The sequence below is a fragment of the Cetorhinus maximus genome, chromosome 8 (genome assembly GCF_964194155.1).
Source record: "Cetorhinus maximus chromosome 8, sCetMax3.hap1.1, whole genome shotgun sequence".
NCBI classification, from domain to species: Eukaryota; Metazoa; Chordata; class Chondrichthyes; order Lamniformes; family Cetorhinidae; genus Cetorhinus; species Cetorhinus maximus.
In genome coordinates, this window is record NC_135886.1 from 41,271,967 (window position 1) to 41,299,193 (window position 27,227).

Here is a 27,227-nt window from a genome sequence, read left to right on the forward strand (position 1 = left end):
CCAGATCCCAAAGACAAGTAGAAAAACTACCACCTGGAGTCCAATTATCTTTCCACCCTTCCAGAATGTGCCAACAGTGTTGGTGAGTCTGTTTAAATAGGCATGTTTCCTCCATGGTGAAGCATTTTTGGGCGTCTCCCCCGCAGTAAAGGTGCCATGTAAATACATATGACTGTACTGTTTACTCCAGTTGATCACCTCCAGATGAGCACCCCCCCCACCCCCCGACCCGCAACGAGTCCTCCCGGCCGCTCGGCGACGCTGTCACCCGAGCAGTGAAGAGCCATCCTGGCCGCTGGGCGGCGCACTCACGCAGCAGCGATGAGTCCTCCCAGCCGTTTGATGGCGCTGTCTCCACTCCCACCTGATTCTGCCTGGCGGAGTACGCATGCGTATAAGACGGAAGGGTTTCTGGGAGCGTGAAGGGCGGGAGTAGGTAGTTGATTTTCTGCAGAGGAGGCGCCTCCCTGGATCCATTCAGCCATGGCGTATTCACTGGTTAGTGAGAAAATGTCTCTGGGGGTTTGCAATTCGGATCTCAACAGGCTTCTTTCAGCAAAAGCTGATGGAGCATCGCAGCCAGCGTTAACTGTGGAGGGAGGTGAGGGTCGAGGGAGTGGTCTTTGTGCAGGGAGGGTAGGGGAGGGGGCTTCCTTGCAACTAGTTGTCAATAACCCTAACCCTGTACAAACAGGGTATCTGGGAGCAAGTTGCATTTTTTTGGTAAAATGTCTTCCATTGCTGTGTTTATAGCCACTTGGAAGCAGGTTTTAAGGCCTTATGGTGTTCATTCTATGGCTATTTTGTATTTTATTTTTTGCTCCTGATCGTGCCAACTGCAATGGGAAAAATAAGTCATATTGTGAACAAAAAGAAAGCTTGTGTCTAATTCGGGCTAATTGGGAGGTGGGGTGCGGGTACTCCCTGAATTTATGCAAATGCACCTGGAATGTTCTGTAGGAATATTTGAGTAGTGGGTGAATCATAATGGAAACTACTGCCAAAATGTCACAGTCTAAAAATGTTCCTGTGGCAGTATGTCCTTGAAACTGGTTTGAAAGTTGGTTTGTCATTTAAAGAAGTGGCTTTGCTTGTATTTGGGAGCAATATTACAGTTAATATTAATTTCTTGGAACAGTAAGACTTTGCAATCAAGCAAGTAGTACACCACAGGAACTTGTTTAAAGTGCTTTGACTAAGGGTTGCTAAAGAAATTTACTCTGCTGGTAAATATTAATGACATACTAAAAGATGATCAGTAGTCTGCTTTCAATTTAAGCTCAAATTAAAGAATTCTTCACTTTTTAAAACTAATTTTCTAAGTATGTTTGTTTGGGCTGAGAGTTGGCATTGTGGCTGGCTGCCATTTTTTTATTAGTCAGTTAATTCTAAATGAGTTTAACTGCTATCCTGACTAAGTAATCAAGATGGTGAGAAGGAATTAAACCAATATGGGAGAAAAGGAGAATTAACATTACTCCTACCCATATTCTGTTCAAATTTCTCTATGCAACCTGGTGATTTCCCCCCTGCCCCACCTATAGTTCTTGAGATCAGGGGCAAATATTGTTTTTTATTTTCCTTTTTCAAATCCCAGTTTTGGTGTAACTTCAGAAAAACATAGTTATTTCCATTCCCAAAATTGGCCATTTGTTTAAATTGATACTTAATACTGTAGGTCTACTATAAATGCCTCAATGAAATCCAATTACCTTTTGATATGTCATGGGATCAGTTTAGTGCTGAACTGGTTTGTACTGTAGTTTGAGCCTGTTCAAACTCACTTCACTTTGAAATAAAAATACCTGGAAAAACTCAGCAGGTCTGGTAGCATCTGCGGAGAGGAACACAGTTAACGTTTCGAGCCCATGTGACTCTTCAACAGAAATGTTAACTGTGTTCCTCTCTGCAGATGCTGCCAGACCTGCTGAGTTTTTCCAAGTATTTTTATTTTTGTTTTGGATTTCCAGCATCTGCAATTTTTTGCTTTTAGCTCATTTCACTTCGAATTGCTATGGTGACAGCAAAAATGTGTCTAGCCCAACTCTGGGCTAGACATGAGTGTAGATGTTTTGCATTCTTTTCTACTTTTTAAAATTAGAGTTGTAAATTCCTTTTTTATAAAACTACATGCATTCTATTTGGCAGTTTCCAGGTGTGATTCTCCTCAAATGTTTTGGCCTATTTTGGATCTAAAAAATACCTTTCCAAATGATTATTGGCAGTATTCTGCTCAAATCGGCCAGGACGACGGCAGTGAAGTGACTGAAATATCTACTACTAAATGTAAAAGAGACAACTGCTGAAGTAGTTTGTGACTATCATTTTCTTGGGTATCAATTGCAATGCAGGAGGTCTTTTTTGTGATTTTTTTTCTTTTTTATTGCATAACAATTGTAATTCACTTATAATTTCAGCCTTAAAATGGGTTCCACAACGTAACCACGTGGTGCTTGCTGTAAATATTTTCCAAATTATTTTTATTCACTTGGATAAATATCCCTATTGTATATCTTATTGATCATACACACAAACAGAAATAGATCCTGTCAACTTTGTAAATAAAAATTTGAAGCATACATACAAACATATGAATTAGGAACAGAAGTAGGCTATTCGGCCCCTCAAGCTTGCTCTGCCATTTGATAAGATCATGGCTGATCTGATTGTGGCCTCAGCTCTACTTTCCCCTCTACCCCCTCATGCAAACATGAATCAGGAAGATGTCAACCATAAGGTATGAATTCATCAAAATAACAAAAGAAAAGGTGGTGTTTTACAAGTTGATGTAGGTGTATTTCAATTAATGGTGACAATCTGCTATAGTCATGTTGCGTGGAAGTGTTGTATGATTTTCTAGTGTTTTCTTGAATGGAGAGAATAGACCTGAAAGATTTGTCTCCTGTGATTTAAGAAATCACCAATTCCATTGGTCAGCCCATGAGATTAAAGAAATTATATTATGCTGTACAGAAATAGGTGGAGGCTATTGAGCCCCCCCATCTGCTCTGCGAATAGTGGTGCTACTTTCTGTAGTAGATTATAAGAGTCATTACACATGGTTGTGCGAGTGATTTGGAACTGAAGCATGGTTGAATTTTCTATGCATAGTTTCTGTCAGTGGCAGTTTGCTAAATTGTTAAAATAATTCATGACATTTTTCCTGAGAGCAGCTACACCCAAAAAACTCACCTGTCTTTTTGGGTGATAAATCTATTGTCTACTACTAGCATTTCTTTTGCTTTTATAGGAAATTTTGAGGTGCACCATTTGAGCTGTTCATGGCTATACTTTTGTATGAAGATTTTACCAATTTCAGCAGGCCTGAATTTGGATTTCATACTGAGGTTGCAGAGCCCGTAGTTGAGAAGTTACTGGTCTGACAATAGAAGTGCTCTTTGAAAAAATTGCAAACTGCACCTTGTATATTTGGCATTGAGCTACCTTTAATTGCTTTACTCCGCCAAAAGGTTTCCCTTCCCATCATCTTGGTCCACTGAACCATTGTCAGGTTTCTGAAGCTAGAACAGACTTATGTTGCCTCACCCAGTGCCTCGTGGGCAATTGCAAAGTTGTCTTAACAACTGCACCCTGATTTTCTTTGTGTGAAATGTTAATTTGCTGTTGTCTAGCCTGCAGGATAGTGTTCTGCAGCAATGACACAAGAAATACTTTTGAGCATTACTACACCCAGAATTCAAAATATGTCTTACAGCATTGTTTTTTTTTTAAAAAGCTGTCCAACTGTACATAGCTGTGGTGGTTTAGTTCTAGTCTTAATTGCAAAAGGCTACTGAAAATATTCTGTGTATTGAGGTAGGAGATTGACGTTGTCTGCTTTTCAGTTGTAGTCCTTTATCACGTGTTACAGAAGGGGCCTCTGTATTTGGGCTGTACCTATGTGATTTGGAAAAGTGTCCAAGTTCACAACTGGGTGGGGGGAGGCTGCAATTATTTTCCCTAAGTTTGCACTACATGTTCACCCATGCTCTTCTCTGTCCTGGCCACCAGTAAACATGTATTCTATTATCACTACTATTGTATTGCTACCCTTTCAAATATAGGCTTTTAAAACTTTAGCTGTTTTCTGCAAGTTTTGATCAAATTTGTGATTTCAAACCAATTCTTGTGAATTGTTTAATACTATGATACTAGCCTGTCATAGGGGCAGCATTTTGTGATCAAGTCCTCCGATCAGCAGCAAACCTTCACACACTTTGCACAAGTGGGCCGGGAGTGTTTCCAGTTGCCAGCTAAAGTAAAATCTGACTCCAGGTGGTGCAGTCCTTGTATATTTTTGGCATAGGCCATACATAATGCTTTAAGTACTACAGAACTTGACTTGGAACATTTAATTATTAGCCTGAGGCTTTGAATGAGTAACTGGGTGTTTGCTTACAAATTCATGTCCTTAGCAGGTATTGATACAATGAAATCTGTATTCCCTGCCCTCAAAATAAGTTATTTGCTATTTATTTGTGGAGTGTGAACATCATTGGCAAGGCCAGCATTTATTGTCTATACTTAATTGCCCTTGAAGGTAGTGGTGAGCTGCTGCCTTGAACTGCTGTAGTCCATCTGCTGAGGGTACTGTGTCTAGGAGTTCCATGATTTTGGCCCAGCAATAGTGAAGGAATGGCACTATAGTTCCCAAGTCAGGATGGTATGTGACTTGGGCAGGAACTTGCAGGTGACAATGTTCCCATGTGTCTGCTGGCCTTATTCTTCTGGACGATAGAGGTTGTGGGTCTGGAAGTGCTGTCAAAGGAGCCTTGGTGAATTGCTGCAGTGAACAACAGTACACTATACCAGTGGTAGGAGGAGTGAAATTTTAAGATGGGTGCTAATCAAGCTGGCTGTTTTGTCCTGAATAGTGTCAAGCTTCCTGTTTTGTTGCAGCTGCACTCATCCAGGCAAGTGGATCAAGGCACTTTACAGCCTTCTGGGCTGAATATTGAATTCAACAACTTTAGATCTTAAACTCCCCCTCCCCCCATCCCCACCCCGTTTCTTTTCCCCCCCCCACCCGCCTTTTTTTTCAATAATTTATATAGATTCTTCTTTCCCCACCTATTTCCATTATTTTTAAATCTAAAACTAAAACCTTTAGTCTTTCCACCCCACCCCCACTAGAGCTGTACTTTGAATATCCTGTCTTGCATTCTTAATTAGCACTTTTCTCAGACAAAGACCACGACCTTCAACACCTCTTTGACCCTTTTGTCTCTGACATCTTTTGATTATCTGCTCACACCACACCCTCAATGTGTCTCTTCCCCCCCACCCACCTTAAACCAATTTATATTTCTCCCTTGTTGAAACTATGCTTCAGTTCTGCTGAAGGGCCATGAGGGCTCGAAACGTTGACTGATTTCTTCTCCACCGATGCTGCCAGACTTGCTGAGTTTTTCCAGGTAATTCTGTTTTTATTTTGTTTTGGATTTCCAGCATCCGCAGTAGCTTTTAGCTTTTTGTTTTTATCTTTGTGTTTGATTGACTGCCACCTCTCTTCAAAAAAATGCCCTCTTGGAAGAAGTATGGTTCTGTCCTCCGACAGGATTTCCGACTGTCTCTTCTGCCCTGCTCACCTTCATTGCTTTCCATTTCTCTCCTGGTGTTTGACAAGGTGTTTACTAAAACCCGCTTTCACAGCCATATCTCCTTTCTCAGTGACTGTCTCCGTCTCCGACTCACCCCACGTGGATTTCAACTGAAATTCCATCCCTCTTGTTTCGAACCCACCCAGGATTACAGGTATCTCCGGGACATAAAACGTTTCTCGGACTGCTGTTCCCGTCGCATTCTGAGATCCACACTCAGTGCCATGCGCCGCCATATGAACACACTTGACCTCTCCCTCCAGCAGCACCGCCGCACCCTTTTTCAAAGCTGCGCGTGCCCCCAGTTTCATTTTATTCTTCGCCTCATCCGTCGCCTCAACAAGAAACTTTTTCTCTTTCTCTCAAGTGCTAAGGAACGCAAGCTCCAACAACTCATCGACTCCAACACCCATCGGGGACCCTCCACCCCTGCTTGTCCCTCCGTCCTCACCCCATCTTCCAATCCCAGCCCCAGCCGCGTATTCACTATACCCCCTGACCTTCCCCTCTCCGATGCTGAACGTTCAGTGCTCAGCAAAGGACTTAGTTTCATACCCTTACGCCCTCATCTCAATGAATTTCGGGCTCGGCATGATGCTGAACTCTTCTTCCGCCGTCTTCGTCTCCGTGCTCACTTCTTTGGGCAGGAGTCCTCTCCCCGTTCAACGGATCCTTTTACCCACCTCCAATATTCTCCCTCCACTTGGACCCCTCCCTCTGGATTCTTACCTTCTCTTGATCTTTTCATTGAGAACTGTCGGCGTGACATTAGCCGTCTCAATTTCTCTGCTCCTCTCACCCATTCTAATCTGTCTCTCTCTGAACTCACTGCACTCCGTTCTCTCAGGTCCAACCCCAACATTGTCATCAAACCCGCTGACAAGGGTGGTACTGTTGTTGTCTGGCGCATTGACCTCTACCTCGCGGAGGCTGAGCGTCAACTCGCAGACGTTTCCTCCTACCTCTCCCTGGACCATGACCCCACCACAGAACATCAAGCCATTGTTTCCAGGACTGTCACTGACCTCATCTCCTCTGGAGATCTTCCTCCCACAGCTTCCAACTTGATAGTCGCCCAACCTCGGACGGCCCGCTTCTACCTCCTACCCAAAATCCACAAACAGAACTGTCCTGGCAGACCGATCGTGTCAGCCTGTTCCTGCCCCACGGAACTCATTTCTCGTTATCTTGACTCCCTTCTCTCTCCCCTTGTCCAGTCCCTTCCCACCTACATCCGTGATTCCTCTGACACCTTACGTCACATCAACAATTTCCAGTTCCCTGGCCCCAACCGCTTCCTCTTCACCATGGATGTCCAATCCCTCTACACCTCCATCCCCCACCAGGATGGTCTGAGGGCCCTTAGCTTCTTCCTTGAACAGAGGCCCCAACAATCCCCATCCACCACTACTCTCCTCCGTCTGGCTGAACTTGTTCTCACACTGAACAATTTCTCCTTTAACTCCTCTCACTTCCTCCAAATAAAAGGTGTGACTATGGGTACCCGCATGGGCCCCAGCTATGCCTGTCTCTTTATGGGGTATGTGGAACATTCCTTGTTCCAGTCCTACTCCGGCCCCCTCCCACAACTCTTTCTCCGGTACATCGATGATTACTTCGGTGCTGCTTCATGCTCTCGTCGGGACCTGGAAAAATTTATTAATTTTGCTTCCAATCTCCACCCCTCCATCATCTTCACATGGTCCATCTCTGACACTTCTCTTCCCTTCCTTGACCTCTCTGTCTCAATTTCTGATGATAGACTGTCCACCAATATCCATTACAAGCCTACCGACTCCCACAGCTACCTCGACTACAGCTCCTCACACCCCGCTTCCTGTAAAGACTCCATCCCATTCTCTCAGTTCCTTCGCCTCCGTCGCATCTGTTCTGATGACGCTACCTTCAAAAACAGCTCCTCTGACATGTCCTCCTTCTTCCTTAACCGAGGTTTTCCATCCACGGTCGTTGACAGGGCCCTCAACCGTGTCCGGCCCATATCCCGCGCATCCTCCCTCACGCCTTCTCCTCCTTCCCAGAAACATGATAGGGTCCCCCTTGTCCTCACTTATCACCCCACCAGCCTCCGCATTCAAAGGATCATCCTCCGCCATTTCCGCCAACTCCAGCATGATGCCACCACCAAACACATCTTCCCTTCACCCCCCTTGACGGCATTCCGTAGGGATCGTTCCCTCCGGGACACCCTGGTCCACTCCTCCATCACCCCCTACTCCTCAACCCCCACTTATGGCACCTCCCCATGCCCACGCAGAAGATGCAACACCTGCCCCTTCACTTCCTCTCTCCTCACCGTCCAAGGGCCCAAACACTCCTTTCAAGTGAAGCAGCATTTCACTTGCATTTCCCCTAACTTAGTCTACTGCATTCGTTGCTCCCAATGTGGTCTCCTCTACATTGGAGAGACCAAACGCAAACTGGGCGACCGTTTTGCGGAACACCTGCGGTCTGTCCGCAAGAAAGACCCAAACCTCCCTGTCGCTTGCCATTTTAACACTCCACCCTGTTCTCTTGCCCACATGTCTGTCCTTGGCTTGCTGCATTGTTCCAGTGAAGCCCAACGCAAACTGGAGGAACAGCACCTCATCTTCCGACTAGGCACTTTACAGCCTTCTGGGCTGAATATTGAATTCAACAACTTTAGATCTTAAACTCCCCCTCCCCCCATCCCCACCCCGTTTCTTTTCCCCCCCCCACCCGCCTTTTTTTTCAATAATTTATATAGATTCTTCTTTCCCCACCTATTTCCATTATTTTTAAATCTAAAACTAAAACCTTTAGTCTTTCCACCCCACCCCCACTAGAGCTGTACTTTGAATATCCTGTCTTGCATTCTTAATTAGCACTTTTCTCAGACAAAGACCACGACCTTCAACACCTCTTTGACCCTTTTGTCTCTGACATCTTTTGATTATCTGCTCACACCACACCCTCAATGTGTCTCTTCCCCCCCACCCACCTTAAACCAATTTATATTTCTCCCTTGTTGAAACTATGCTTCAGTTCTGCTGAAGGGCCATGAGGGCTCGAAACGTTGACTGATTTCTTCTCCACCGATGCTGCCAGACTTGCTGAGTTTTTCCAGGTAATTCTGTTTTTATTTTGAAGTGGAGAGAGTATTCTATCACACTCCTGACTTGTGCCTATTAGATGGTGAACAGGCTTTGGGGAGTCAGGAGCTGAGTTACTTGCAGAATTCATAGCCACAAAATCCTGACCTCTTGTAGCAGTGTTTATGTGGCTGGTTCAGTTAATGTTCTGGTCAATGGTAATCTCCAGGATGTTGATGTTGAGGTTTCAGTGAAGGTGATGCCATTGAACATCAAAAGGAGATGGTTGGATTCTCTTGTTGGAGATGGTCGTTGCCTAGGAACTTGTGTGGTGTGAATGTTACTTGCTGCCTATCTGTCCAAGCCTGAATGTTGTGCAGGTCTTGCTGCATGGAGGCATGGGCTGCTTCAGTGTCTTAAGTAGTTGCGAGTGGCACTGAACGTTGTGCAGTCATCAGCAAACATCCGCCTTTCTGAAGGGGAGGTCATTGAAGCAGCTGAAGATGGTTGGGCCTAGGACACTACCCTAAGGAACTTCTGCAGCAATGTCCTGGGACTGATATGATTGACCTTCGACAACCACAACCATCTTTGTGCTAGGTATGACTCCAACCAGTGGCAAGTCTTCCCCCTGATTCCCAATTTCAGTTTTGCCAAGGCTCCTTGATGCCACGTGCAGTCAAATGCTGCCTTGATGTCAAGGGCAGTTAATCACCTCTGGAATTCTGCACTTTTGTCCATATTTGGACCAAGGCTGTAAAGAGGTCTGAAGCTGTGTGGCCCTCGCCGAACCTAGGATGAACTGCTTGAAATTAATTTGTGCTCTGGATTACAAAAATATTGTATAAATGTCCCAGTCTTGTCTGAAAGTAATATTCATGGAAAATGAATGGCATAATTTACTTTGCCTGCAAGATCTAAATGGTTGTGGAAAGTGGATTTTTCAATGCTTGTACTGCGGGCGATAAACAGTTTGGATCTAGTGGTGGAAGTAGCTGAGGGAAAAAATGCTGGAAACTGATCCAGCTTCTTACAAAAGAACTGTAAGCTGAGAAGTCAGTATTTTGGGAATAAGGTCATACGAGGACAGCTTTCATTAGCTAGATATCATTGGTAATTCAGTGCAGTGCTACCTCATTTTGTTACATTGGTCATGGGGTTTACCAATTTTTTAAAAATTCAGCAAATCAACAGTATTACTTTGGGTGTTTCTGTCAATGCTCCAACTGCTGACAGGTTTTCATTTTCTCCCATCAGGTAGAAGTTTAAACATTGACAACGTAAAGGAGCTGCTTAGCTGTGTCAGCCTTATTTTAAATGTCATTGGGAATGAAATGACTGAGCCTCCAGAGTCCTTGGGTAGAGGGTTCCAAAGATTTACCACCTGCCAGTACTGACCCCTGGCAACAACCTAACAGGCCTGGCACCCGCGTTTTGAAACTGTAGCCAAGTTTGGTACAAAATAGGATCTAATGTTCTCATACCGTTTTCCATTTTATTCCTAGTTATACTTGTGTAGATGTTCATTAGATCACGAGGGAGTATAAATATCATGTTAGTGTAGTCAGGTCTGATTGAAAAGCATTTTAGACCAAAGTGAAAAGCTTAATCAATTGAGTTTGAACAAACTCGTACGAAGTGATAGGATTCCTGTTTACTACCCTATCCTGTTTACATGTTCTTATCCTAAGCATTTTATTTTGAACTGGTTCTCATCTCGGGTCAAGCTACCATTTTGTTTTTAAACTGATTATTCAATGACTTGGAGGTTTTAAATCATACTTTCATGAATTAACATTGACAGATGACTTCTCTGTACGCTTGTACTGCAGTGGAATTTAAATGTGCTTAACTGTAAGGCAGTTTCTTTTGCGGTGTTCTTGGTCTATTTAATCACACTTCTTGGGTCAGTTATGTACCCATTGAATTTTTGACTTGCTTACCACTGGCATTTTGCCTCACAGTAACGGTGCATGCGACTTGGCTGTTATACTCACCTGAGCTATTTCAGTCGTGTAGCATTCTTTAGAACCAGGGGACACAGTCTCAGATAAGAGGCCATTAAGGGCTGAGTTGAAGAGGAATTTCTTCACTCGGGTGGTAAATCTTTGGAACCCTCTACCCCAGAGGACTCTGGAGGCTCAGTCATTGAGTATATTCAAGACAAAGATCGAAGATTTGTGCTTAGTAAAGACATCAAGGGATGGTGTGGGGAAAATGGTGTTTTGCGGTAGAAGATCAGCCGTGATCTAACTGGTGGAGCAAGCTGAAGTGGCTGAATGGCCCACACCTATTTCCTATGCTTCTAAATTGAGGTACAAGCCTATAATATACTTTTATAAAAATTACATTGGATTTATCCTGCTTAACTCTAGTTAAATTGAACTTGAGTTAAAATATTTTTCGTACCGAATGCTGACTTATTTGCATAATGCTCTTTATTGTGACCAGTGGCTTGCAATCCATGTAAATGGCCAAAATTGAATGGTGAGGATAATGCCATTTACTGTTTTGTGAAAATTGGGTAACCTCTTTTTGGATGTACACAAACATGCAGTTAAGCTTAAATCCAGAAGCTGCTGCCCAAGATGCACTGTTCATTAATTCTTCAAGCTGGTTGAGGGGATACAGTTACTTGCCCTGTTCAAGCAGGCCCCAGGTACTTATTGATTTTATATCGAATGTACAGCACAGAAGCAAGCAGCAAGCCCCTCAGCCTAAAATATTCATGCCTGTGTTTTTAAGCTCCAGTAGGGCTTCCTCATTTAACACTTTTTTTTTAAATATACCCTCTAACTTCCCCTAAATGCACCTGTACTACTGCTCTGATCTAATCACTGATAGTGAGCTCCAAATTCTTACTACTCTCTCTGGATAAAGAAGTTTCTTCTGAATGACCTAAGTTATTCCTTGGTGACTATCTTGTTTTGATGACCTCTAATTTTGCTCTTCCCCAAAGTCACAGTGCCAGAACCTTCATAACTTTAAAGACCTCCATTGGGTCACCCCTCAGCCCTCTCATTTCAAGAGGGGAAAAAGACTTTGCCTGTTTATCCTTTCCTGATGCATATTGCCTCAGTTTTGGTATCAGCCTTTTAAAACTTTTTTTTGTTGCACCTTCTTAGTGTCTCTGTATCTGCTTTGTCATGTGACAACCAGAACTGTACACAGCATTCAAAGTGTGGAATAACCATGGTTTGATATAATTTAGTTAAACTTATCTACTTTTCAATTCTGCCCTCCTAGAAATAAACCCTTTGCTTTGTTAGTTTTCTTTTTGTTATTGCCTTATTGACCTGCATCTCACATCACTAGAAGTTGTATTTTTACTCCCAGATCCTTTTGTACCTCTACCCCATTTAGATTTAGATTTTTGAAGTAATATGTGATTCCTTAAATTAATTTGCCAATTGTGCCCAATCAAGTTTATTAATGGATTGTAATGCGTTGCAGTCCTTAATCTTTTGGTGGTGATCACAAAGTTAGAAATTGTGTTTCCAAAGTCTATATTGTTCTGTGACTAAGTGTTCATACCACTGATCCTTGTGGGATCCCACTTGCTGCCACCTAGCCACCCTTTACCTCTACTCTGGGCTTTCTTTAAGCCAGTGAGCTATCCATGCTGCTACTCCAACCCTGACTCTGCATGCTATGACCTTTATACATTGTCTGTTATGTGGTACCTGATCAAAGGTCTTTTGGAAATCTACATATATTACATCTGCATTAGTCTTGTCTAGTCTTGCTGTTACCTCTTAAAAGAATTCAGCGAGGTTTGTTAAATGAGGCATTCTCTTTTGAAATCCACATCGACTATTCATTAGACCAGGTAAGGACAGTAGGTTTCCTTCCCTAAAGGATATTAGTGAACCAGGTGGGTTTTTATGATAATCGGCAATGGTTTCATGGTCATCATTAGTCTTTTAATTCTAGATTTGTATTGAATTCAAATTCCACTATCTGCCATGGTGGGATTCGAACCTGGGTCCCCGCATTACCCTGGGTCTCTGGATTTCCAATCCAGTGACAAGACCACTACCTCGCCTCCCCTCTGGATATAACATTAGCTATCTGCCAGCCCTCGTTCCACTTCAACTTTTTCCAGGGAATTATTGAATGCATACAATAGTGCCTGTGCCATCTCTTCCCTAAATTCTTTTAGAATGAGTGGGTACAATCCATCTGAACCAGGAGCTGTATCTTCCTGAGTTTAATTAGTTGTTATTAATAGTTTTCCTCTTAATTTAAATGCAGTAACCATTAATATCATCTGATGTCATTCCCACTTGACTTCTCTCTATTAAATTCTGAACCAAAGTAATTTAATATTTTTTGCCATTTCACTATCCCTGCCTGATTTTTATCTTGACTATTCTCATCTCAATTTTCCTTTATGTGCCAGTAGAATATTTGTTCCTGGACTAATTTAATGTCATGGTTCCTCTTCTTGCAAATTATCTTTTTTTTAAACTTCTCTCCTGGTCTCTTCATATTCTCCCATGTCTTGTTCTCGCTGAATGCACTGAAGGGTGGTGGAGGCAGGTTGCCTCAATCCTTTAAAAAGTACCTGGATGAGCACTTAGCACATCATAACATTCAAGGCTATGGGCCAAATACTGGTAAATGGGGTTAGGTAGGTATGTCAGGTGTTTCTCGTGTCGGTGCAGACTCGATGGGCCGAAGGGCCTCTTCTGCACTGTAATTCTGTGAAGTCCATGTACTAAGTACCCTTTTCCTTAATTTTTCTCTCTTGTCTTATCCATGGTGTCTCCCTGATGATTAGTTTGTCTTTAAGCAGGATATATTTTTCCTGGCCTTGTAACAAAGTTTTAAATGTTTCCCAAAGTTCTGCATCATAGTTTAGCAATATTAATTTTATTTTCCCAAGTTCTATTATCAGCTCCTAAAATCAACTTTCCTATGATTGATAAACCTAGCCTTGTTCATGCTTCTCTCCTCCATTATTAACCTAAACCATATTATGGTCACTATTGCTTAGATGTTCCCCAATTTTTGCTTCTCTTACTCTGCTCTGGTTCATTCCCATTACCTGATCCAGTGGAAAGTCTTGCCTTGTTGGGCTTCTTGTACATTGGGTTAGAAAGAAGCCCTGTATACATTATAGGAATTTCATTCCCCTATTCACTTTACCCACATCTTCTGACCAATTAATTTTGAGGTAGTTGAAACCCCCCCAATGTTGCTTATTTCCCTAATATGTTTGCATATTTCTTCCTTTACCTCTAGTTCCTTTTTTTGACACACTGCATTCCTGTGCAGAAAGTTTAATTCATTTTTTAATTGCTGTTCCCCTCACTTTTTTTTTCTTTTTCTTCTCCAGTAACAAACTTGCTGCTCAAACTGGCAAGGTCAAGGCTAAAGGATGCCTGATGTTTGTTTGCTGGTTTCAGTAAATTCTGGCCCAATAACTTTAGATTCACTAGGTGATTTCTGTGGCATGATAAATGTAACTTAAAACTAATCCTCTAGTGATTTATGAAACTGAGCTGTTTTAAACATTGGTAAACTGGGTGTCCATGTTTGCTTGGTGCCTGAGCAAGTTTTTTTTTGTGGTGGAACTGTTTTGGTAAAATGTGTGAAGTTATGCCATGTAATTTTGGTGCATCTTCACTACTTCTGTTCATGTGAAACTGCTTTTATTTTAAACAGGCTGAGACCTCTGTGTTCAGATGTGATGTAATTTTGTATTTTGTTCTTTGCCATTTTAACTATAATGTTCACCTTTTTTATATTGGTCTTTCTACTCTTAACTACAAGCTCCAAGTAATGTCATTGGATAATTGTCACCTGAGTTAAGTGATCCTGAACCACTTCTCACTAAAAATGAATGTAAATATGCTGTAGCTCTTAATTTTTGTGCTTGGTATTTCCTGTTGCTATGAGATGATGATGATGTGTGTTACAGACCTCCGGAGTGCTTTTTGCAATTGGTGCCGTTTTCGTAACAACAGTTGGAGTTATTGTGGGGCACTATGTTTTGTCCAAAAAAAAGAAATCTGCAATCACATTGAAAGATGCCAATGAGAAGTATCCACTGCGGCTAATAGATAAAGAGGTGAGTGTGACTTTTTTCTAAGTATTCAGTCTTTCAAAAATTAATATGCGAAAGGACTATCACTCTTCTTTCTTTTTGAACAGATTGTGAGTCATGACACCAGGCGGTTTCGCTTTGCTCTTCCTTCAGCCGATCACATTCTTGGTTTGCCTGTTGGTAAGTTACTTGCAGCAGCTTTTATTGGCTGAAGGCTACACAAGAACAACCTGGATTCACACTTGTCCTGAAACTTAACTTGCTCCGTAAAGGAGCAAACTTTTCTTTCCCTTGATGATCTAGCAGAGACTAGAATCTTCATACTAGTATCTTATTTGGACGTCACCATGCAGCGCCACTTGTACCTGTGCTTACTATTTATTTATACAAGCTTTGTATCTGCACTGTGCATCATTACTAGCACCTGGAGTGACTCAGTTTTTGTCTGTCTTGATTGATTAGGTCTTTGTTTTTCTCCTTGTTTGCTTTTGCTGACCAATCATAGTACAATACCCTTGTTTAGAGCTACCTTGTAGGGAAAGAACTGATACAACTTCCATGACACTCCCAACTATGCTTGGATTAAGAGATTTTGTTCAGTGTTGCTTTAAATGTTATTGTGGTTCATACATTTCAGGATTCTTGTGTTCCTAAAAATAAAAATCTGAATTACCTGCAACTTCATTTCCAGCAAACTAATGGGAACCCAAACACCGGATAGGATTTTAAGGGTACTGTGCCCCACAATGTCCCCTTCCAGCTTTGTTTCCCCTCGTACTCCATTCTAATGCTCTCCCTAGACTCCAATCTAATTTGTACTCCATTCTAATGCTCTCCCTAGACTCCAATCTAATTGTTTATCTTGTGCAGGCACTGCTTGCTCCCTGTTCAACTTTGTTCTTGGAAATCCACCCAAGTAGAAAAATAAACGTGCTTATGGCCCTACTAGACACACAGCCCCATCTCATTCTCAGTCTGCAAGCAATGCCTCAGGACATCTGCTAGTCCAATTAAAATTGTATTACTTCAGCAGTTCTTAGTTTTGTATTGAAGCACAAGTTGTTTGACTTAAATCTTTCAATACAGGAAAACATGTGTACGTCTCTGCAAGAATTGATGGAAACCTTGTTGTGCGACCATATACTCCAGTTACTAGTGATGATGACAAAGGCTATGTGGATCTTGTTGTCAAGGTAATGTCTAATTCTTTATCTGCCAACAAAAATGTAACAATGCATATTTAAATGTGGCAGATTCTGAGAATGTCATAGGATTTTAAACTAGAAAGCAGGCAGACTTAAGAATCTTTTCACTATAAAACCAGAATGAACCATGCTATTCATTATTTGTCTATGTCCAGCTAACTACTTCAATGTCAAGTTGTTTGTAATTGTTTGATTATTTGTTTCAAAGGCTTTAGTGTTACATAAGGATGTAAGCTTGCTCCACCATTCAATACAATTGTAGTTGATCTACCTTTAACTACACTTTCCCCATATTTGTAAATTCCCTTCATGTCCAAAAATGTATTGTTCTGTCTTGATTATAGTCAACAATTTAGCTTCCCAGCTATCCAGGGTAGAGAATTTCAAAGGTCCACAACCCTTTGAGTGCAAAAAAAAGTAATCGTCTATCTCTTTCCTGAATAGTGAACTCCTTATTCTGAAACTTTTCTCTAAACAGAACCTGCATTCCTTATAAAGAGCAGCCTACTGCTATTGCACAGTTTCTAGTAATGTGATAGCTTGGCATAAGAGTTGGTATTAATTTTTCTTAAAAAACTTATTGCGTGAACTGGGTACTATAACTTCACCTCAGCAAATTTGTTAAGTAAAATGTACATCAAGTTGACTGACTTCTCATAAATTAACCATAATCATTAGAAAATAATAAAGTGCACTAAACTCTTTTCTGACCAGTAATCTCCCCAAAAGCACCTACCACCACCTTAGCAGTTCTTGAATGCTACCTGTGTGTATTTATACATGCATTTCTTGGCTGGACAAAAAGCCAACAGCTTGACCTTTGACCCTGCTCAGCTGTCTGTGCCTGTGGGTGTCCAGGTGAGCTGTCAGTCAAACCAATATTCTATTTCCCTTTTTTCCATTCCTCCAAAGTTGGAGGTTCCCTGGCAGAACTCCCTACAAGGCTCAAACTGATGCCGTACCAGCATAATCCTCAATCTCCTCACTAGATGTGTTAACAAATCTCTCTCAAACTGTGGTATGTTGACCAAGGACCAAACCTTGGCCTTCCTGCTATGTATGGCCTATGGTCACATTACGGTTTGCATTTACTCAGAGGCACTGGGGTGGGAGGAAGAAGCTCTTTTTCATTTTAAAATAAAACATGGACACGCTACTTAAATTGTTGCATTAACCAGGTTAATGAAGGCATAACAAATGCAACAAAACACTGGTGTTAATTTCTAGAGGGGTAGAAATTTAAAAACCATTAAAACTTGTATGAAAACCCTGGTTAGACCACATTTGGTGTGTTGTGAAGAGTTCTGGTCTCCATATTATAGAAGGGATATGGAGGCATTGGAGAAGGTGCCAAAAAGATATAATAGAATGGTAGTAGACCTGAGAGATATATCTATGGAGAAAGATTAAACAGACAATGCTGTTATCTCCAGAAAACAAGACTACTGTGTAACCTGATTAAGATCTTTAAGGTTGAATGGGTTTATCACATACTACAGAATGTGCTGTAAAATGCTGGGGTTATAAATATAAAATAGTCACTAATAAATGCAATGAGGAATTTGGGAGAAACTTCTCACCGCTTTCTAGGTAAAGACTGAAACCAGCTACCACCAAAAATATTTGTGCCAAATGACATAGATGTATTTTAAGGGGAACTAGATGAACAAACCAATGGAGGAAGGAATAGTGGAATATGGTGATGGGATTAGATGAAAAAGGATGGGTGGAGGCTCCATGTGGAGCACAAACACAAGCATGGACCTCTTGGGCCAAATTACCTGTTTCTGTGCTGTAAATACCAGGTGACAAATACCATCCTGATTAAATATTTAGCTGGGTCTAGTTTCTTTTGTTGAACCATGATCTGCATCACCAGGCATGTTATGAATTTAACATCTTTGAGTCAAAAGTTCACTTAATTTCAATATCTTAACATAAATTACTCAAAAGGGGTAAATAGCCAAAAAAAATTCAAATTGTTCCTTCTTCACTTCATTTATCATTTGTGTACATTTTGCCCTTTACCTGTTTCACCTTTGTATTGGCAAGTTAAAATTGCAGTACATTTGGTAGAAGGAATTGGGTCAGGGATACTCTTGGGAGGAGGGGAAGAGAAAAGAGGACAAAAGAAGAAATAACAAATGTGGTGCCTTAAAACAAATGTTTCTCATGAACTCTAGTCTATTTTAAGTGTTAATTGTTGTTTGGAGTTTGTAGTCACGTTAGCTTTATTCCTGTAGTTCATAAGTGTAGAATTATTTCTTGATTAAAAACTAATGAGATTACATAGCACTTGTAATTAAGAATTCAGGCAATTAGACAATTAGTAGATGATGGAAAGAATTGGTCTGCATAAACTCTAACTTCTTGAATACCTTGTTCAAAAGGCTGCTGAAAATCTTGTGTGGTATATTCTAGTCTAATTGAACGTTTTGTAATCCCAACTTTATTGCTTAATTTTCTGCTCTGTCTGGAAGATCTATATTTATAATTATATTCTATTTTCCTATACTTCTCGAGCAGCATCTGTGATTCACAATTCCGTTTTGTATCTGTATAATTCAAACACCCATTAGATATTCAGCTGTACATTTTGGATAAATAACTATTCATTCTTGTCTGTTTTACTTTCCTGCTGGGGCTGATGCTGATTTTACTTTCTTACAGCATAATGGACCTACATAAACTAGCCTTCGAGCTTACAAAGCTTGATATTGTCTCTCTGCAGATCTATTTTAAAGGTGTACATCCCAAATTCCCAGAAGGTGGTAAGATGTCTCAGTATCTGGAAGACCTGAAGGTTGGGGATGCCATTCACTTCAGAGGACCAGGTGGATTACTTACTTACAAAGGAAAAGGTGAAATTTGTGTTTGCAATCCACACATTACTGGCATTACTGTAATCTACAACTTGAAATAGGGATCACTAGCATTCACAAAAATAGGGGAAGAGAGGTGAAGGTAAGTGGAAGATAAACAACCCATACCCTGTTCATCTGTTCAGTGTAACCTTTGTACTAAGAACTTATTCCACATTACCATCCTGTTGGTGTGACCTTTTTTTATTGATTAGCAGGCACATTAGATCACTAGAGAGCTTGGATTTGTCATTCAATTGAACTTGTGTACAAGTTTCTTTAAAAATCACAAGTGCTGCAAGCATGTTAATTTTTAGCACCCCACACGTTTTGCACAATAAGTGGCTCTGAACACACAGTAACTTATTTGACCTGCACAATGAATATTCTTTATGATCACACAGCTGTTGCTTTAAGAACCAGTGGAACCTGTTAGTAACTATTAATGATAGTGTTCAAAGCATCACTTTTGGCTGTAGTGTACACTCGATTCAAATTCTTAACTGATGGGTGTCTGTTTTTCATTGCTGTTGATATTTAAAACAATGGGCCATTATTAAAATGGGGCAAGCTGGGCTTAGTGCAGTTTCTGACCAATAGGTGTGGTGATGGCACCAGGTCTGCTGAAATGGTTCTAAACCAGCTGAGATTTTTTTGGTGACATTTGGAGCTTTCTAGCTTATATCACATTGTGATATTTTGGCTTTGCACATGTGCTTGACCTGCTACAAGCAGACAAAAGGTGGCAGCACTTGAACTTTCGTGTTCTCAAAAAGGAAACAACATTTTTCATGCCAAACAATTGGCTTCCACAAAAGGAACATTTGCAGCTATGGGAAATACAGCCAATTTGAAGCTCAGATCCTGACCTTTATGTTCTGACTTGTTTAGAAAAGTAATAAGGTATGATGTGATCTAATCAAAACCTCTTCTTTTTGTAAACTAGAGGTTGTAAACATTGCCTTATTTCTGTGAAATAGCTGAAAGAACAAAGTTAATGTTACTTGACCTGGAATTGTAGGGGCGTAGTAGCCTTCTAGATTTTTTTAATTTCAAGGTTTAACAAGAGCAGTATAATTTGGAGCGATGTCGCTTTGTTTATTTTTCTCTGGAATTTGGTTGGCCCTGGCAGTGCTGTTTATTTCCCATCCCTAGTGACCCTGAGAAGGTGTTGTGTGATGTCTCCTTGAAATGCCTTGCCTTTTGTAGGAGCCCCTAAGAACTATTAGAGGATATGGGCCAGCAATGAAGGAACAGCACTATATTTGTCTAAGTTGAGAATCTGAGGTAATGGTGTTGGCACAACATTGTTGCTTTTTGTTCTTAATGGTTGTGGGGGAGGCTGCTGACTTCAAAGCATGCTTGGCGAGTAGCTACGGTAGATTGATGCAATATTTACAATGATTGAGGTGTTGGATATGTAGTCTGGTAATAGGGACAGTCTGGCCTATGTGATGTTGAATTTCTTGAGCTTTGTTGCAGCTGCATATACCCAGGCAGGTGGTGAGTATACCATCACATTCCTGATTTAGCCTTGTAGATGGTGGAAAGACTTGGGGGTCAGGAGGTGAGCCACTTCTTGCAGAGTATCTAGTCTCTGCCCTACTTTTGTTCCTTTTCAGCTTCTGGTCACAAGTGACTGCCACACCAGCACAAGATGATAGTGTGTGATTCAATGGTGCTACTATTGGACACCATGGGAAGGTAACATAACTTTTTCTTGTTGGAGATGAACATTGCCTGCCAGTTACATGATAAAGACATTACCTACTACAGTAGCCTGGAGTGGGCTGTTTCATTATTGAAAATGGTCTGAAACTGGAATTGTCGTTAAACAGCCCCTCTTCTGACCTTGTGACTCAGGTCAGTGATAAAGCATTTGAAGATGGTTGACCCCCGATTGCTTTCCTGAGGAACTTTCCAGTGACGTTCTAGGACTTTTGACTGGCTTTGTGACATTTATGACTCCAGCCACTAGTGTTTCCTTTTTTTTTTCTTAACTAAGTTTAGTTTTAGCACATGTGCCATACCTAGTTGAACTCTGGCTTGATGTAAAGAACAACTAATCTTACCTTTCCTCTTCTGACCTTGTGACATATTGCTTCCCTCAGCTGGTTTATCAATTGGGAGTAATCGGGAAGTTCTATTGACTGTGGAAATACTGAATTCTAAGAACACCCAGTGCCATTTCCACCCAACAGTAAAACATTTGGGTCCACAACATTAATGGACCTGTCCTCTGTGACGAGACATTAACCAGGGCTTGGATTATTTGTAAAATTGCGAAATGTGGTTAAATCTCCAACGTATAGTTTTGTACTGCAGTACAATATGACCCATAATGTGCTTTGAAAGCCGTAATGAGTTCATATCAGACCTGTACTTTCAGCTCCTCCCTCTGGGTAGCTATTTCATATAGTTTGGTTCTTTGAAGTCAACAACTCTAAAATGAATTGAGGAATAAATTTCTTTTGGGAATTTTGCTAAGTGATGATCACTTGCCACAAATGTGAATTGGGGATGTTTTAGAAACATAAGAACAGGAGTAGATCATTTGGCCTGTCAAGCCTGCTCCACCATTCAATTAGATCATGGCTGATCTGCCTCAATGCCACTTTCTCACACTATCCCATTTCCCTTGATGTCCTTAGTATCCAAAAATCTATAGTGTTCTGTCTTGAACATGCTCAATGACTGGGCTTCCACAGCCCTGACCCTGTGGTAGTGAATTCCAAAGATTCACCACCTTTTGCGTGAAGAAATTCCTCCTCCATCTCTGTCTTAAATAGCCTGCCCCTTTTATTCTGAGGATATGTCCTCTGGTTCTAGACCCACCAACCAGGGAAAACCTCCTATCTACATCTACCCTGTAAGATTTCTGTACGCTTCAATGAGATCTCCTCTCATTCTTTGAAACTAGAGAATACAGGCCCAATTTCCTCAAATCCCTCCTCATAGACAATTCCACCAGACCAGGGATTAATCTGGTGAACCTCTGTTGCAGTCCCTCTATGGCAAGTACATCCTTCCTTGGATAAGGAGACCAAAACTGTAGATGATACTCCAGGTGTGGTCTCGCCAAGGTTCTATAAAATTGCAGCAAGACACTTTTATTCCTGTACTTAAATCCCCTTGCGATGAAGGCAAACATACCATTTGCCTTCATAATTGCTTGCTGCACCTGCATGCTAGCTTTTAGTAACTCGTGAGAAATTTGAGAAATACTCTGCCTTCTAAACTAATTTTAGAATAAAAAACTAATTTTAGAATAATAAAATCTGCCTTCTAAACTAATCTAAACTTCATTTATTTGCATTACATTCCATCTGCCATGTTCTTGCCCATTCACGTTGCCTTAGCCTGTCCGAGTCCCCTTGAAGCCTCCTTGCAGCCTCCACAACCTGCATTCCCACCTAGTTTTGTCATCAGAAAATTTGGAAATTGAGTTTGCTGGAAAAAAGACATGTCAAAGCTTTTCATCTTGCACTTGTTCATTGGGACAATGCGAGAATAGCAATTTATACTTCATGAAGAGTGCTGATTGGTTGGCAAGGTTTCTTTGCAGACAGAATATGTACACTACCTCTTTCAATTAAGCAAAATAGGTAACAGCCATTCTCAGGTTCATCCCCCCCCCCCCACCCCAGGGCAATGCCTTGACTAATGAGTCGCCCTGCCTGGTTTGACTTTAAACAAAGCTTGGAAGTTAACAGTCAGTCATCAGTTAACTGCATTCTCCATGGCAATGTCTCTACCACTCGGAGTGCACTTGCCAACTAATCAGCACACACACTCTTCTCATGAAATATAAATTGCTCCCTTTACATTTGGCATTCTTGCGAAATGTCCTGATGAGTGCAAGACATAAAGCTTCAACATGTCCTTTTTTTTTTAAGCAATACTCAAGTTCTGAACTAAACCTATTTAAATTTGGAAATATTACATTTGGTCCCCACAACCAAATCATTGATAAAGATTGAACAGCTGTAGTCCCAGCACCCCACTAATAACAACAGCCTGCCATCTTGAGAGTGACCTGATCATCCCTACTGTGTTTTGTTTGTTAACCAATTCATAATCCATACCAGTAATATCTCCCCCCTGCCCGCCAATATCTTGTGTACTTTAATTTTGTTTACTAACCTGCGTGGGACCTTCTATCAAAAGCTTTCTGGAAAACCACATCCCCCCCCCCCCCAAAGAAATTGGACACGGCAGTGCTACTCAATGCTATAACAGTTATAGCATTGAGTAGCACTGCCGTGTCCAATTTCTTGTTATTTATTTAGGCTATATTTTCTAGCTCCTCCTTCCATGCCATGCACTGGAATGAGAAACTGCTCTTAGGCAAGAGTGCCATAGGTTTTGCCCTGTGAAGCTTCCCATCAATCTATTATTCAAAGTTCTGCCTTTTTTTTTGGTTGGAGACTGAGCTTGGAAACTTCGTAAGATGGGAAGGTTTTTTTTTCCTTAATAGTATCACACTAAAGGAGCAGACAAAGTTCGAACATTTGTTTCCTATGTGTAAACTAAGCAAATGGTATCTTTACATTATTCCAGGCAAAAAATGGCTTCACATTTCACATGCTGTTGACTATTAAAATAAGCATATTGTCCAACAATCTTAATTGTGGCATGACTCTTGTGGGTTGGTTGGGTGGAGAGGAACAATTGTATAGTAAGTTGTTTTTTTTCTCCCCAGGGGAATTTGCCATCCAGCCTGACAAGAAATCATCACCAGAAACCAAGTATGTCAAAAAGCTTGGTATGATAGCAGGTGGATCTGGTAGGTACATAAGTTGCAAATATCATTAAATCTGCAATCAAACCAAAGCTGCAGCTGTAATGTGGTTCTGTTGAGTAACCATATAGTGCTTGTGATAGTTGTGACTATTGCCTCTTGCTAGTTTTTAAATACACCAAATGGTTGGAAAATATTTTTCCCACTGTTTTCTCTCCTTTAACCCTCCCCCTTGTACTCTGTCAAATAGGGGCTTCATGAAAACCACATCCTTCTGAAAAGTTGTTTTTCCATTTGTAAAATGAATAGTGAGCATCAGGGGAGTGTTCACATATGGGGAGGGTGGAAACACATTATATACTATCTACACAAGCTCCAGCACAAATCAAAAAGAAAATCAGAAGTTGAAATCCGTACTTGGTTTGGTTTTCCTTCCCTATCAGGGACTTTGAAACAAGTAATAACTTCTCCACAGCTATCCCAACCTATAATTGAACCTGAAATCCATGTCTACATGGCTTAGTATACCTTTACACAGGGAATTTAAAGACACAGCCATACATTGTTTTCAATAGAAATCCAACTGCATGAGAGGAAGATAGCACAAGCAACTAAATCTATTTTCCTTTTAAGTGTTAGAAGTTAGGAAATAGAATATTTTACATGGGAATAAAGGGATTCAAACCAACAGAACATGGAATTTTGGCACAGCTGTGACACCAGATTGAGTAGAGTCACTTGGTCATTCTGCTACAAATTTGTTTGGATGCTCTTTATTCATTTGCTGCCTTCTTCTGTAGGTATCACTCCAATGCTGCAATTAATTCGTGCCATCATGAAAGATCATGAAGACCCAACTATGTGCTATTTACTTTTTGCAAATCAAGTGAGTAAATTTAAAAATGTTTATTGTGCTGAGGCAATCTAAATAAGACAAATTAATTAAAGCCATTGTAATGGTATAAAAAAGAACTTATTTTATATAGCACTTTTCACAACCTCGGGATATCCTGACATGTAGACACTGTAGTGTGGGAAAATGTGGCAGCCATTTTGTGGACAATAAGATTTTACAAATGGCAGTAGGTAAAATCACTTGTCTTGATGTTGGTTGAGGCCCTGCTTTTCTGCCGATTAGTTGCAGTGGAGTCTTTAACATCTACCCTATAAGGGCAGGCAGGGCTTGGGTTTAACGGCTCAGAAAAATGACACTTACTTTCAGTGCAGCAGTCCTAGTGCTATAGTGTCAACCTGGAATGAGGTTTGGACTCACTGCCTTCTGACTTGGATGAAAGTTCATCCACTGAACCGTAGCTGATCTTCATGTGGAAAAATATCTTAATTCAAATTTATATTGCTTTACAGGCATTTGTGACATGCTGCCAATGGAAAATTACCCAAACCATGCAATTGTTGGTACTTACGATTCTGATGGAACTGCATTAGGTGAAAAAGCAGCTATGTGCCTATGAATATAGAAGTGGAGGATTTTGTTTGCATCTTTAGTTTTTAACAAAATAAAAGTCCAGCTATTGCTACCTAATCCCACTTCTGTTCTATTAATGAAAGATATTTTAAATGATACAAAAGCAAAATACTACAGATTCTGTAAATCTGAAATAAAATCAGAAATGCTAAAGTATCTCAGCAGGTCTGGCAGCATCAATGGAGAGAGAAAGTTAACATTTCAGGTCCATGACCTTAATGCTGCCAGACTGCCAAATGCTGAACATTTCCAGCATTTTTATTTAAATGATCTATCAACTGGGTTGGGTGTATTGAAGGAAGGTGGGGGATGAAATCCTTTGCTGCTAATGAAATTATTTTTGAAATTTATCCATTTGCAACCATGTCACGGCTATTGTATGCATTTAGGACCACCACGGCCTTAAACCAACACTTGCTTTAGGTGAATAACCCAGGAAAGTCACTTCCGTTTCCTAGAATCTAGTAGTGTCAAGTCAGCAACAATGCAGTACAATGTCTGTTCAGTGAAACTTGCAACCAGTCTTGTTTGAGGCCAAATCAACCATGTAACAACAACTTGCATTTGTATGGCACCTTTTTAGAATAGTAAAACATTACAAAGCGCTTCATAGAAGCATAATTAGAAAAATTAGGCACAGCCAAAGACATTAGGGCAGGTGACCATAAGCTTAGATAGATGTTTCAATGCACATCTTAAAAGGAGATTGAGGGGAAATTTGAGCTTCTGACCTTGATAGCTCAAAGTACAGCTGCCAGTGATGGAAGGAAGAAAGAAAGCTGTGTTATGACATGGCAGATGATGTGTGTCAGGCGGACCAAATCCACAAGGGAAACTTGGTCATGCTATCACAACGGTTTTGTAATTTGTGTTTGAGAAGATGTGTGCACTGAATTCAGAAGTGATGAGTCCACCAAGACCTTCAGATTTTAAAAATTAAATAAAAAAATTTATTAGCAAAATAAAAGATTTCAAGCACATACATAAGACTACAGTTACTTACTACTATAACAAATCCTAAAATTCCTAATTGACCTGACTCCCAGCCACACAATCCCTTTAAGGCAACAGTCCAAAATAGATTTCAGATTTAAAATGAAACCAAGTTAACACACTACCCACTTGACAGTGGAATTCCAAATGGCTTCCCACCTTCAGTTACTTTACATAGCAGACTCCAGCACAAATAGCTGGAGGCTTCTTGAAGGCTGTTTCTCTCACTCATTTTAGATCTTACATGGCCTTCTTTCATAACCTTTCATTCTCCTTTTTATATATGTTTCTCTCTCCTTAATATGTAAATTCTATTGTTCCATATGTCTTTGAAGCTGTATCTTCCTCATGAGAGAGAACCTTTCATGCTGCCAATATTGTCAATAACCTTTGGGGAAAAATAAACACGCTCCTTAGCCCTGCTTATCTGGCTAGTTGTAAACAGACTAACAGCCCTCTGAAATCTAACAATCCCTTCATTTATCTAAAAATGCAAATTCTCTTCACACCTTACTGCTAAGCCAGCATCCATGTTTAGTCATTAGCATGTCAAGCACCTCCTACACGGGCTTCTTTTGATTTCCAGCTTGCAGTCTATTTGACTCCAAATGTAATTAAATCTCACAGATGGACCCAACTATAATCACACCCATAAACCTACATCACAATAAACCTGAAAAATATAATTATTATACTTTTGTCACAGTTGGGAATGCTCAGAAGGGCCAGGAATGGAGGAATGTACAGTTCTTAGAGGTTGAATGGCTGAAGCAAGTTAGAGATGGAGAGGGCCAAGACGATCTGATTTTAAACAAACACCTCAATTTAAAATTCTGTGGACCAGAAGTCAATGTGGGTCACAGGGTAATGGGTGAATTGGACTTGGTATGCATTAGGAAATGCATTTTGAGCTATGGATAAGCTTATGTTTATAGAAGATTAAAGTTGTGTTCACTGAAAAGGCATGCCCTTTTTAAATTTATTTTATTTTTTCCCTCAATCTTGGATTTAACTCTAGTTGTGGGAGTACACTGGTTGCTGGTCTCCTTCATAGCAGCAGAAAACAGTATGGCATGTGGGTTAAACAAAAAACATTTTGTCAATTTTTTTTGTCTTAGACTGAAAAGGACATTCTGCTTCGTGATGACTTGGAGGAAATTCAAGCTCAGTATTCTGATCGCTTTAGGCTGTGGTATACAGTGGATAAGGCTCCTGAAG

General features: G+C 40.7%; 1 protein-coding gene across 3 annotated transcripts in view; it reads left to right on the forward strand.

Moving 5' to 3' along the window:
* Positions 1–358: 358 nt before the first annotated feature.
* The window catches only part of LOC144683571 (NADH-cytochrome b5 reductase 3-like), a 35,124-nt gene continuing 8,255 nt past the window's right edge, over positions 359–27,227 (forward strand). Inside the window, exons 1-8 of one of the 3 annotated variants that reach the window (XM_078546721.1) lie at positions 359–498; positions 14,598–14,747; positions 14,831–14,903; positions 15,810–15,916; positions 18,660–18,789; positions 23,492–23,575; positions 24,331–24,416; positions 27,128–27,227. In XM_078546721.1, coding sequence (XP_078402847.1) covers positions 484–498; positions 14,598–14,747; positions 14,831–14,903; positions 15,810–15,916; positions 18,660–18,789; positions 23,492–23,575; positions 24,331–24,416; positions 27,128–27,227 — 745 coding nt within the window. In that variant the 5' untranslated portion in view covers positions 359–483. Of the gene's footprint in view, positions 499–4,640; positions 4,664–11,195; positions 11,331–14,597; positions 14,748–14,830; positions 14,904–15,809; positions 15,917–18,659; positions 18,790–23,491; positions 23,576–24,330; positions 24,417–27,127 lie in introns of those variants that run through there. The other 2 variants (XM_078546722.1, XM_078546720.1) reach the window with 2 other exon arrangements.